Below are 12,420 nucleotides of genomic sequence, written 5' to 3'. Positions count from 1 at the left end.
TGCTGCTTACGTAAAGGTTAGAGAAGGAAGGCGCGGTGCTGTCGGGCGAAGAGATCTTTGAAGCGATGAGCACAAAAACTGAAATCGCATGAGAGCTTTCTGTTGTTTTATTTTTTCCAAAATGTCTAAAAATTCCATACATGGTAATAAAAGGACTCACAATTTGAGCTAAATGGAGACTATCACAGGACAGCCCAGGCTTGACAACAGTAAACTAAACCAGCGTTTCAGGATGAACACAATAAACTGACATTTGCACAAAACAAAACAAATCGTTCTTCTACATGCCGACACACACACACACACACGTTGGCTACAATGCAGATTTCCATCTTTCAGGTGAGTCCAAAACATCTGAAACAACAGGAATAGTGAGGAACCCAGAACGACCGACGTCCAGATTCGGGACAGCCATCTATCTGGAGGAGTTGGAGCTGGAACGGGAGCGGTGACGCCTGCGGCCGGGGGATCTGGAGCGAGAGCGGCGGCGCACTGGAGAGCGTCTCCTCGGAGAACGGGACCTGGGGACGGACAGCTTTAACGGTCTTCCAAAGAATACTTGCAAAACCCACGACTTTTCATGGTACAAAATAAAAAAACACAACATAAGGAGGATAAAGCCACTCACCTTCTCCGCATGCGGGGTGGGCTGCGACGCCACACCGGCGGAGGTGGAGGCATTCTGCGAGGCGGGGAGGGTCGACGAGGTGGAGGACGGACTCGCTGCGTCAGCACGGCAGAGGCGGTAATTTCCTGTCCGTCAATCTGACCTATTAATAGCAGAATTACATGATATATTAAAAATGAACGAGAGAGCAGAGGCAGGGATTCCGTGTCAGGACGGCGTGGATCCATCATCTACCTCCGTCCATATGTTTGAGGGCCTTCTGAGCCTCTTCGGGAGTCTCGAATTCCACATAAGCGTAGCCCTTGGACAGGTGGGGGTAAAGCCTCTCCATCGGCATTTCGACAGACTTGATTTTCCCATAAGTAGAAAAGATCTCCTGTATGTGGTCCTGCAAAAGGAAAGAAGTACGTTTGGTGTCGCTATACTTCAAATTGAAAACAGTCTGACTTCATTATGGAGAGAGGAGTGCTGGGGGCTCCAGAGAGAGAAAACCAAGCCCACAATAAGCTGCATTTTGCAAATTTAAATATCTTATCTTTACTTAAAGACAGGTATAGAAGTTTGATGATGAATTAGCTCAGACATGTTAGCATTACAACTTTATGAAACTAAGAATTTTACAGGTATTCCTCATGCACACACACTGCTGAATACTTCAATTTCACTGTTTAGAGCTCGCGTGTATTTTGGAAATGACAAACATTGTGTTTTGTCATAAGGGGTGGGTAATATGAAAATTAAATATAAAGATATCGAGAACTCTCAATGATATATCAATGCATACCATATTTTTATAATCATTTTCTTCTTACAGAAATTCTGCACCACTTTAGACACTTTTTTGATGTTTTTTTAAAAGGTTACGGCTAATCTGATAATGGTTTCTACACAGAATTTAAAAAAAAAAAAAGGATTAAATTGGGGTAGCATTAAAGGGGGGAAAATACATTTTGCAAATAATTAGCAATAGCAATACTTCAAAGGGAAATAGTTTGAGCTGGCGTTAATAAGATGGTTGTAACAGTGTTTATTATCACAGTTTGGGATTTTATCAAATATACAGGATAGAATGTCACAGACATTATTGGAGATGGAAAAATTGCTGTTGTGTCTGTCAAATTCCGGCGGGGAAGAAAAGGTTTTTTTAAGAATTGGTGCAGAGTTTTGACATTCTCCACCAACCTTGGTGACGTTCCTGGTCAGACGCCCGAGGTGAACTTTTGTCGGTTTGGGGCTCGGGCTCCTTTTCCTCCGCTCCTTATCATCTCCCCTTTTCTGTGTTTTGGACCTTTGTAATCACACAGACAACAACGATCGACTTGTGATCACAACAAATGAATCTGGTGTACGAATACCGCCTAGCGGTGCCAGAGAAAGTGACTAACGCAGAACGGGAGCGGCGGCGGTTATCATGGCGCCGTCGGCTGGGGCTGGGAGATCCAGAGGAGCTGGAGGAGGATGAGGAACGAGAGCTGGAGGATCCAGAACGGCTGGACGAGGAGCTGGATCCACTTGAAGAGCCCGAGCTGGAACCGGAGCTGCTGCTCGATGAGGAGCTCGACCTGGATGTCGTCGCGACCGAGAGAAAGATTTTGAATCAGCCCGATGTTTGCTGGCAAAAATATGTCACAGTCGCATCTTAAACAATAGTACCTGCTGCTGCTGCTGCCGGTCGAGGCACTGCGGCGTTTCCTAACTTTATCCCGTCCTCTCTCCTTGTCTCCTTCTTTGGTGCCAGTCTTTTCTTTCCCTCTGTCCTTGGTTTTTTCCTCCTCCTTCCTTTTGGTGGGTGATGGTGCCCTACAATCACATGCAGGTGTTGGATTCTTCAAATTAATTCACGCACATTTATCATTTGGATCATAGTTTACATTTATTGGTTTATTCAGTATTTTAAAAACGCATTTTCTATTCAGCAACGGTAGAAGATAAACCATTTTAAATTGAAAGCCTGTACTTCGTTCTGTTATCTATAGAGAGCGCTTCAGCGGGACCGCGTCGATCTCAATTTTGAAGAAAATTGAGCACCTCTGTTAGATTTCACGATGTATGAACAATTACTGTTTCGTGCGTCGACAGAGTTAATCAAATAATCCCAAGATTATCAATTATCTGCAGCATATTCAAGTTTACAGCAACAAATGAGAGAACAAGGGCCGCCATTGATTTTCAAATCGTGTCTCCTCATAAACAAACGGGAGAAACGAAATCACGGCATTTACGGCGTGCAATGTCGATGTAAAGTGAAGAAAATATATTTTAGACTCGGAACTGCGGTAAAGTTTATCGCAGACAAAATATACACAGGTTAAAGTCCGAAAAATCGCCGAACTTACATTTCTTTAATGGAGGGACACTCGCGGCTGCGTGCGGAAGTCGCTGGTTGATGACGTCAGATCGGAAGTGACGTAGCCGTACGCGCGCCACTTACAACTCTTTTTGTTTATTTACGTTATCTGCATCACAAATATGAGAGATGTGGCACTTCGTCGCAGCCATGCAATGAGCGGGTAAAGGCTTTGGCGTGATAAAATCGTCCCGGATACACCGCCCGACCTCCTCTTTCAACGACTTGGTGAGCGCTTGAATTTTTAAAGTTATCCTAAGCTAGCTCTTGTCGTTAGCTGGCTATGCTAACACTTCTTGTCTCAGTAAACATCCATCTCATTCCCTCTCGACTAGTCCGCAGTCGAGATCATCGATTGCAAATTTGTTTGGCTTCTTCCTCGGATTGCTACCCCCCGTCAAATCATGTTTCTCTCTGAATAAACAGTGTTTGGGGTTGACGTTCAAATTCAGTCTGACAGCCAGGAGGCAGAGTTGGAGGTCGCAGAGATGCAGATGTTGTGGTTCTCTTTGGGAGTGTGCAGGATGGATAGGATTAGGAATGAGTCCATAAGAAGGATGGCACATCTTAGATGTTTTGGAGAGAAGGTCAGGGAAGCCAGACTTAGATAGTTGGGTAATGTACAGGCGAGGGGTAGTGAATGTATTGGTAGGTGGATGCTGGAGTTCGAGCTGCCAGGTAGGAGGTCTAGAGGAAGACCAAAGAGAAGATTAATGGATGTCGTGAGAGAGCATATGAAGTTTGTTGTTGTGAGAGTGGAGGATAAGGAGAAGGTTGACTCGGTATGGTGACTCCTGAATGGAAAAGCCCAAAGGAAAAGGAGCTTGACAGTGCGTATGAATGAGAGGGATCTGAATGGAACGGCGAGGTTGCAGATTGTGGAGATAAAGAAGGTGTTCAGAGCATCAGGGAGGGTGGAGGAAAGGCGAAGAAACAAGTGCAAGTAGGTTGGAATGGGTGGGGAAGAGTCAGGTGGAATTTAAGAAAAAGGTCTGGTTCAGAGACATTGAGGAGAAGACAGGATGCAAACCAGGAGGAAGCAGAGACGTTGAGGTACCCTGGGAGGGGGGAGGATGAAGAGGACCAGGAACGAGTCCATCAGAGGTGTATAACACATTAGATGTTTGGGAGATAAAGTCAGATGGTTTGGACATGTGGTGTCTGAATTTAATATGTTTAATGTATAAAAAGGCCACAACATGATTGCGCGATACTATCATCTGATCAATGCACACGAGCCTGAGGTAGTGCAGATGTACGGAGAGTCCTGCTCCCAGCATCCAAAAGAAACATCACCTATGCCGTCTTCATGAGAGCATCTGTCGCCGAAGCTTCACGTGACCGTCGCGTGAAAAGTAAAGATACAGGCTTCTGTGTATTCCCCATCGTAAAACCGCTAAATACGGAGCCCCCATGATGCCATGAAGAGCTTATACTAACCCATGTGCTCTCACCATAAACACCGCCCCGTGGGCGTTATCAGTGGAACAATAAACATTGATACTGTGAAGTTTTCTTTGTGCGAAACAAGATTGTAAAACTAGTTCAAAACGTGTGGAAATTAATTCACGTGTTGAAGTGAAACTAAGTCAGCCTCTTTATTCACGCCCGCAGAGAAGAACAGCGTCAGGAGAAGCCTCTGCACTGAGAGACCATGGGTCGGCTGGACGATGCAGCCAAACGCAAAGTGGTGGAGCTTCGGAAAGCCGGGCTGAGTTTCCGCAAAATCAAAGCTGTGCTGGAGCTGGAGAACATCAAGGTGTCCGCCCAAGCCATTTATCTCTTTCTGAGGGAGTTTCAGGGGAGGCGTCCGGGGAGGGTCAGACCTCTGGAAAGTGCAAGCAACACATCGTCAGCACATGCGCCGACTTCTGTCGGAGCAATTCAAGAAAACTGGAGCAACAATCATCTGCAAAACCTCCTTCGTGACGTGCCTCACCATACCGGCTTTCCGTCGGCCGCCGATTTCGCCAAACAGGCCTCCGCTGAAACGGAAACTAACGCAAGATCGGCCGGGGAAACCAGGGGGGGTAGCAGATCGGAGCAGCAGCACAAGGGGGAGAAGGAAGAAAACGAAATCCAAATTGTTAGCGTCACCTCTCTCGCTCAGAATAACCAGCAAAGAGATCCTCCTTCCTCTGTAACAAGGGCGGAGACGGGCACTGTTTCCTCCCCGGGAACAGCATCCATGAGGAGGAGAGTAACACCTTCTCCAGCCACCACTTCCATCTTGGCGGCTCGTAAGAGACTTCTGGATAAAGCGCTGTCACATAGGATGAAGGTAGCGTGTCACCGTGCTTCGTGTCTCTCTATGCTAACCCTGACACTCGCTAAAACAGCGACAAACGTGTCTAAAAGTAGCCAACTTATTTCAGTCGTTCCATCAGGTGGCGTTGTTGCTGCGGAGGGATCAGTCGAGCGGCCAGGACTCTGACGTGAGGACGGCGATGACACGGCCGACCGAAACATATGATCTGACGACAGAGAAGGTGAGGCCAGAGCAAAGGTGACTTTTGTGGCTGGGAGAGCCACAAAAGCCAAATATTTCTTGATATATTTCATCATATAGTATTTTTAACGCACAAAAAATGAAATACGTCTTACTTTTAATGCGACCTCTGGTGCTGCATGGATTTGCTCGAAGTGCTGTTTTATATTTGACCGTTTCATCGATGCAGTTTTATCACAGCATATTAGACGTACCGCGGATCCAAATGCAAATTCCTCTGTCCATGCAGCCTGGAACGCACGGTAATCATCGTCTTTTTTTTTTTTCTTTGTCGCCATCTTTTCCGTTACGAGGGTTGATGCGGAGAAAGTAGTCGGCTATTTGATAAAATTACTTTCTTCACCTTTACAACGACCCAGACGTGCTCGGAAGCCAATGGTTCCCGACCCGACTGACGGGTGACCCGTGAAATTTATCTTCAAAATTAATTTCTGTTTACTTTAAAACGACACCGTATTATGAAGAAATCTTCTTCTTTCGGCTTTTCCCTTCAGGGGTCGCCACAGCGAATCAACTTTCTCCATCTAACCCTAAAATTATTATGAAGAAATATCACAAGTATTTCAAAATCAGTTCCAAACTGATTTTTTCTTTTTCAACTCAAAATTGTCTGGGAGCCATATGGCATCACCAGAAGAGCCATATATGGCTCGGGAGCCATCGGTTCCTGACCCCTGCTTTACTGGGATTAGCTCTTTTCAGTTGCTGATTCGATGCTGTATGGCGTAGGTGTCAAACTCTGGCCCGCGGGCCAAATTTGGCCCGCACTGTAATTATATTTGGCCTGCAAAGCCGTACCAAATGACTATTAGAGATGGCCCGCCGGTATGCAGGACTGTCTCCGAAAATTAGAATATTGTGATAAAGTTCTTTATCCTCTGTAATACAATTAAAAAAAACGAAATTACTTGATATTTCATGATATGTCTTAAGTTTTCTGAAGATGTAAGCCATAATCAGCAGTATTAAAATAATAAAAGGCTTGCAATATTTCGGTTAACTGTAATTAATCCAGAATGTATGACATTTTTGTTTTTGTAATTGCATTACAGAAGATGGAGAACTTTATCCCAATTTTCTGAGACAGTCCTGTATGTCATGGGAGTCAAACTCTGGCCCATGGGACAAATTTGGCCCGCACTGTTATAATATTTGGCCCCCAAAGTCAGATGACTAGCAGAGCTGTCCCACCGGTATAGTCAACAGTGCTTGTATCGCTAATTCTACAAATCCCAGAATTTCTGCTGGTGTTTTGGCACGAAGATCACAACATGACCCATAAACGCCCTCTCTTCTGTGTACAGTAGTCATAGCTACCTTATGCTAATACTAGCACCCTGCTACTTAGGCAGAAAACAGGATTTTGCATGTGTGCAATATTAAGTTATATATTGTATTGTATTAAGCTATGCTTGTTCCATATTTTGTTTCTAAGCAAAACTTATTTGGGTTCATTGTTATATCTAGAGGAAGAATTTTTTCAATAAATATCAATGTTGGCCCGTGACTTTGTCCCAGTTTTGAATTTTGGCCCACTGTGTATTTGAGTTTGACACCCCTGCTGCATGGTTTGGAAACGGTGACATTTATAAAAAGACAGGAGGCAGAGATGAAGATGTTGAGGTTCTCTTTGACAGCGACATGGATGGATAGGATCAGGAATGAGTCCGTGAGAGGGACGGGACATGTTAGATGTTTTGGAGAGAAGGTCAGAGAAGCCGGACTGAGATGGTTGGGTCATGAACAGAGGAGGGATGGCGACTATAAGATACCGATCGCTTTTTTTAAGATACGAAGCGTGATTCGAGCAAATTCTTGAAATACGAGAAAAAAAATCCCTCGTGTACATGAGAGTGAGAAAATCAAAATTTGAAATTCTCCGAGCGAGCTTCCACAACTGGAATACGCTTCCGCATCTTCTGAGTTGGCGCTCCTCGCCGCCCTCACTCACCTTGAAGAACTCCTCGCAGCTTCCAGCATCCCTCGGAGAAGTATATGATACGTATATCTGTGTGGTGTTCCAGTCTCTCGTGTGGCATCATTTTATATCTGTGTGCTTACTTTGTGTGTGTTTTATTAATAATTATCATAGTCCCTAAGAAAGCAAGCAGAAAGAAGATCTATCTATGGAAGTGAAGCATGAATGTGGTGTGCGTGTGACCGATATCTCACATGGGGGGGGGGGGGGGGGAGTTTGGAACAAATTAATTTGCATTCTGTTATTTTAAATGGGGAAAATTCATGTAAGATATGAAAAAAAAAATCCATACGAACTCACTTCTGGAGCAAATTGAATGCTGACTGTGTGTTTTCGATGTGCCTCAGATGTCCGTGGAGCGTCAGCCAGGGGAAGGAAACGCATGCCGGCAGTATTTCACGCACAGACCAGGGCTGTCCGCCCGTTCTCCTCACCCGCCTCCCCGGGTCGGCGCCCGGCTTCCGAACCGGCCCGCGGCTCCACCGCCGTCCTCATCCTCCGTCGCGCGGCGGCAGCAGCAGCAGCAGCAGCAGCAGCAGCAGCAGACCGCCGGGGTCGAAGCGAACCCCACCTCCCAGCAAGTGGAGGCGGGAAGCAGGGGGGGTCTGCAGGAGCAGATTCAGACTCTGGGCTCTGAGGTTCGCAGTTTGGGCCTGGCGGTGAAGATGCTGGTGGAGCAGCAGTGCCGCATGGAGAGGGAGCAGGCGCAGCAGACGCACCTTCAAAAGCAAATCCTCAACACGTTACAGAGTCTCGCTTCCAATCTGGGACGCTGTAGCGGCGTTCAACAGCAGCACGACAAAACCCCGTCCCCTTCCACGTTGCCAGCCGCCTCCGCTTCCTTCAGCCAAGACAGCTTTAACTTCACCCAAGACACGTACACGGCGTGCAGCCAAACCCAGCAGAGCTTTAACTCTTTAGAGAGTTTAGAACCCGTCGAGGCCTTTAAATTACCGGTTCTGAGCCCTCCGGGCATGAACGGGTTCCCGGCATGCAGCAGCGCAGAGAACGTCCCCCTCACACACACGCCCCCTTTAACGCAAGCGTACGGCGGCGCTTACCACCAGCAGCAGAATAGCCAAGCGCTCATGCAGCCGTACACGCACGCCTACGTGCCCGCGTACGGCCAGTCCCACTCTCAGGCGTACAGGGGGTCGGAGGGCAAAACGTCGGACCTGCAGAGCGGCTGTTCGGCGAGGAGCCTCCAGGACTGCGGCGTCGCCGTCCAGCCGCTGATCGGCTCCAGCAGCTCCCCGGACGATCAGCAGCTCAACATTATCAAAGTGGAGGGACCTTAGAGAAGCTGCACGGGAACTTTATTCTGATTTTTTTTCTTCTTTTTAAGAGTTATTTAAGGAACCTGTGGTTTTACACTGAGCGCACATGTTAGCAAACAACACAATGTAATGATTTGGTTGCAGTTTTCTTAGATTCAACGGGAAATTATGACCTGTGTGCCGGAACTTTTTCATCCTTTTGTATCAATTTTACCAGATTATTCTGCATCAGTCAAATTGGAGGCAGGAACAGATTATGCGTATATTTAATCTGAACGATTAAAAATAAAGAGTGAAGCGATGGTTTGGACAAAGGCTTTTTTTTTTTAATTTTTATAATGATATCGAAGCCGAGAAGCTAATGACTCGTCACATGAACGAGTGTTTCTTTTCAACTGGGACATTTAAAATATACTTTATTGATCCCCACAGGGGAAATTCTTCAAACCTTGATTTGATCATGGGAGCAAAAAGGAGGAATTTATAGAGATAATATGTGGAAAACTAATAATCAATGTGACTCTTGGTCATTTGAAATAGGCTTCCAAAGGGGAATAAACATATCGCCTTTGAATAATTGGAGGATTTTGCATTTATTCTACCGAAACTTTACGCAATAGTACGATGTTAATGTCAGTTTCCGCTACGAGCTTTTATTGCAGTTAAAATTGATGTGATTACTCGCCACAGATAGAATCTGCTCACAAACCGACGGCAGAGACGGGGTTTCCAGCCGAGGACGAGCTGGGAATTGAAAAAGGACGTCACAGGAAAGGGGGAAGGATCGTGTCCGGTAAACGGGATGAACCGGACCAGACGTTTCCTGTTAAAAGCCATTTTCTTCTTATCCGTTGGCAATCGAGGCGGGATGTGTATAAACCTTTTCTGTCTGCATTTAATTTAAAAAAAAAAAAAAATAGACATTTTTACGTTCTTCAACCGTGAAACCCGCAACTTGGGATCATTAAGGGTTGCTTAGTGTTGCAGGGAATACACACACACACACACACACACACATTCTGTTGACACCTGGCTTCAGTGCATCACTAAAAATGAAAAATTACAAGCACGACTTTGCCAAAGGCGGGAATAGTTTTCTATTTTTGCTGGTCATGCTGAGAGTAGCAGTGAATCAGCACAATTCCTCCATAGCAAACCAACAGATTGAAAAAGGGGCCACTTTTATAATTGATATTATTAAGATTGCAGCATTTTGTTATCCTCTTTTAAGATGCTTCCTACTCAGGATGCTACAAGTGTTCTAGGTTTATAAATACAAACCCTTATTTTGACCCATTTTAAAGAAAAAGACTCCCGTGAAGGTATTTGCTTCAAAGGGCCACATGCAACTGTAACTAAAATAAATGTAACTGCTACATAATGTTAAATAAGTCATTCAAATCCATGTGCATTTGGATAGATGTAAAAAGAAATATTTTTTTTACAAGTTGATGTGTTTCAAAGATAGCTGTCACTGCTGCAGTGTTTTTGGAAGCGGTTTTCGTGAACACGTTCTGCTGCTATCGGAGATGGAGTTAATTCATCTTGGACAATTTGTTGTTTTTCCGGAGCGTTAATTTTGGCATTCTTAGCCCCGTGTTTGGTGTTAAAATTTGCCTCAGAACACAAAAAAACACGCCTGTTTTTCTCCTTGAAGTACAAACATGTACAAACATTGTTGAAAACAGCATTGATGTGGACACACTGCGATGTAATGGCGGGTAACATGATCGCCATTAATTTGGGGAAATAAGATAAGATAAACTTTATTGAGCTCCATAGGGGGAAGAAAAGGAAATAAACATGAGTATAAATATGAGAATAAAAATGGAAAGGTAAAAGATAGGATGTAAGGTAAGGATGATGGACAATGAGGGTGAAAAATACACAACTAGAACTAAATGACGAAATAAATAGAGTGACAAATAAGCAACACTATAAATAGGGTGACAAAAATAAATAGCCAAATGTAGTTTATGGCCAATGCACGCGTTTTGCTTATTTGTTTTAAGATGATCAGACCTTTTAAGACGTTCTTGCGGGCCAAAAGAAATGACGTGGCGGGCCACGTTTGGCCCGCAGGCCTTGAGTTTGACACGTGGTTTGGAGAGGAGGTTCCCAACCCCCTACAATTAGTACTGGGCCACCCAATATTTATTTCCATTGGATTTATTATCTGAGTCGGAACAATCTTTATTTTGAAAAATGACCAGATTCTCTCGGTCCCATCTTGAGCGCCAAAAATTGAACCCACAAGCTAGCAAAACGAGTCTTGTCAAAATAGACGTCTTCAGACAGTTTCTTTTCGAAGGGGAAAAGGACAAATTAAGAGACTGAAGAGGAGCCTAGAACGTTCAAGAAAAAGAAAGATTTTAACAGACGATATCAGGACTTCTACTTAAAATATGGATTTATTGCAACAGATCGAGTCCACTCTGGACAATATGTGGCGACCGGCTCTCTAATGAGGCAATGAAGCCTTCACTATCTCCATGTTACGTTGTTGGCGCAATGTTAGCATACGAAAAAGCATACGAGTCCACAGTGGATTAATGTTTATTATTATATTCGCAATATAAACTATGGGTTTATGTTGGTCCGTGGGGAAAATTGTCAAGCATTGACTGCTCTGATAAAAAGTTGGGGACCACTGGTCTTGAGGAAGACCAAAGAGAAGATTTATGGGCATAGTGAGAGAGGAGAAGGCTGATTCGCTGTGGCGACCCCTGAAGGGAAAAGAAGAAGAAGAAACTGAAGGGACACTCCACCTCGGACGGGTAAACGCTAACGAAACGGGCTCGTCTTTTTTTAGGACCGCATAAAATGACGTGGCGGGCCACATTTGGCCCGCGGGCCTTGAGTTTGACTCGGTGAATCTTCGACTCACCGCTCTGATGAGGTAGACCCGGAAAATAAGGTCCCGGCTGGTCCTGTGGGGGACGGCCAAGGGGACTCGGTTGGGCAGACGTTGCGACTCGTGGCGGAAAACGGGAAAAATCGAATCAACTGGATCCGAACCTCGGCCGAATGGACGGGTTGACAGGCGGTGCACCTCGAGCACGAGGATACTTGGCCATGTAGAGAAGCCTCCATCATGCCGAGATTAAGTAGCGAGATTCCTCCAGGATCTTCTCCTCGCTGATCTTCTTGCCCATCCCGAAGTCCTTCAGGGTGGTCAAGGCGAAACGCCTCATTTTCTTGGAGAATATGACGCCATTTGAAGGGGAAACAGCTGATGGTGGCCTCGTGCATGAGGAGCTATCTGCACGTACGTCAGGAGGTCGGCTTACCGTGGCCTCTGTTGAAATCCCGGAAAAGTGGAGCGATCTCTCTTTCCCCGAATTCCCCGGCATGTTGGAGCAAAGCCTCCCTGACCTTCTCGCACCCTGCCAGGACCACCGCCTTCTTAAAACCCAGGTGGACGGTAAACACCGGCCCGTACTTCTTGGACATCTGAGAAGATCATCTGAAGAAAAAGCAGAGAAATCATCCCTTAAAACCAAACAAAAATACCAGTTTATCGCTGAAAAATATTAACCACAAATTTTCGGTTTCCGGAGCAAAGAGCAACGACAAGTTTAACCGCCGGAGAAATAAAAGCTCGAGATGAAGATAAAAACTAAAAAGTAGAGGAGCAACACTTTATAGCCTTTACTTTGACACTTTATATTTTTATTTGTA

At 45.3% G+C, this 12,420-nt stretch overlaps 2 protein-coding genes across 3 annotated transcripts; one reads left to right on the top strand and one right to left on the bottom strand.

Moving 5' to 3' along the window:
- Nucleotides 1-91: 91 nt before the first annotated feature.
- On the bottom strand, nt 92-3,016 carry rnps1 (RNA binding protein S1, serine-rich domain). The gene is made up of 7 exons (XM_086176529.1): nt 2,965-3,016; nt 2,282-2,428; nt 2,014-2,190; nt 1,811-1,916; nt 863-1,016; nt 629-770; nt 92-521 (listed from the first exon to the last, which is right to left on the bottom strand). Coding segments are annotated over exons 1-7 (834 nt in total). The 5' UTR covers nt 2,967-3,016; the 3' UTR covers nt 92-415.
- A 40-nt stretch (nt 3,017-3,056) lies between these two features.
- LOC147217153 (uncharacterized) lies at nt 3,057-9,263 on the top strand. 2 transcript variants are annotated; one of them, XM_086175919.1, is made up of 4 exons: nt 3,057-3,203; nt 4,590-5,256; nt 5,363-5,464; nt 7,810-9,263. In XM_086175919.1, the coding sequence occupies exons 2-4, from the start codon at nt 4,630-4,632 to the stop codon at nt 8,758-8,760; spliced, it is 1,680 nt and encodes a 559-aa protein (XP_086032045.1). In that variant the 5' UTR covers nt 3,057-3,203; nt 4,590-4,629; the 3' UTR covers nt 8,761-9,263. The 2 variants fall into 2 exon arrangements, with proteins under 2 accessions (XP_086032045.1, XP_086032044.1); XM_086175918.1 differs by having other exon boundaries at nt 5,351-5,464; nt 7,810-9,262.
- The last annotated feature ends 3,157 nt before the right edge of the window (nt 9,264-12,420 follow it).

The sequence above is a fragment of the Fistularia commersonii genome, chromosome 28 (genome assembly GCF_037954325.1).
Source record: "Fistularia commersonii isolate RoL2024-O1a breed Wild chromosome 28, RoL_Fcom_v1.0, whole genome shotgun sequence".
Classification (NCBI taxonomy): domain Eukaryota; kingdom Metazoa; phylum Chordata; class Actinopteri; order Syngnathiformes; family Fistulariidae; genus Fistularia; species Fistularia commersonii.
This window is presented reverse-complemented; position numbering and strand designations above follow the sequence as displayed.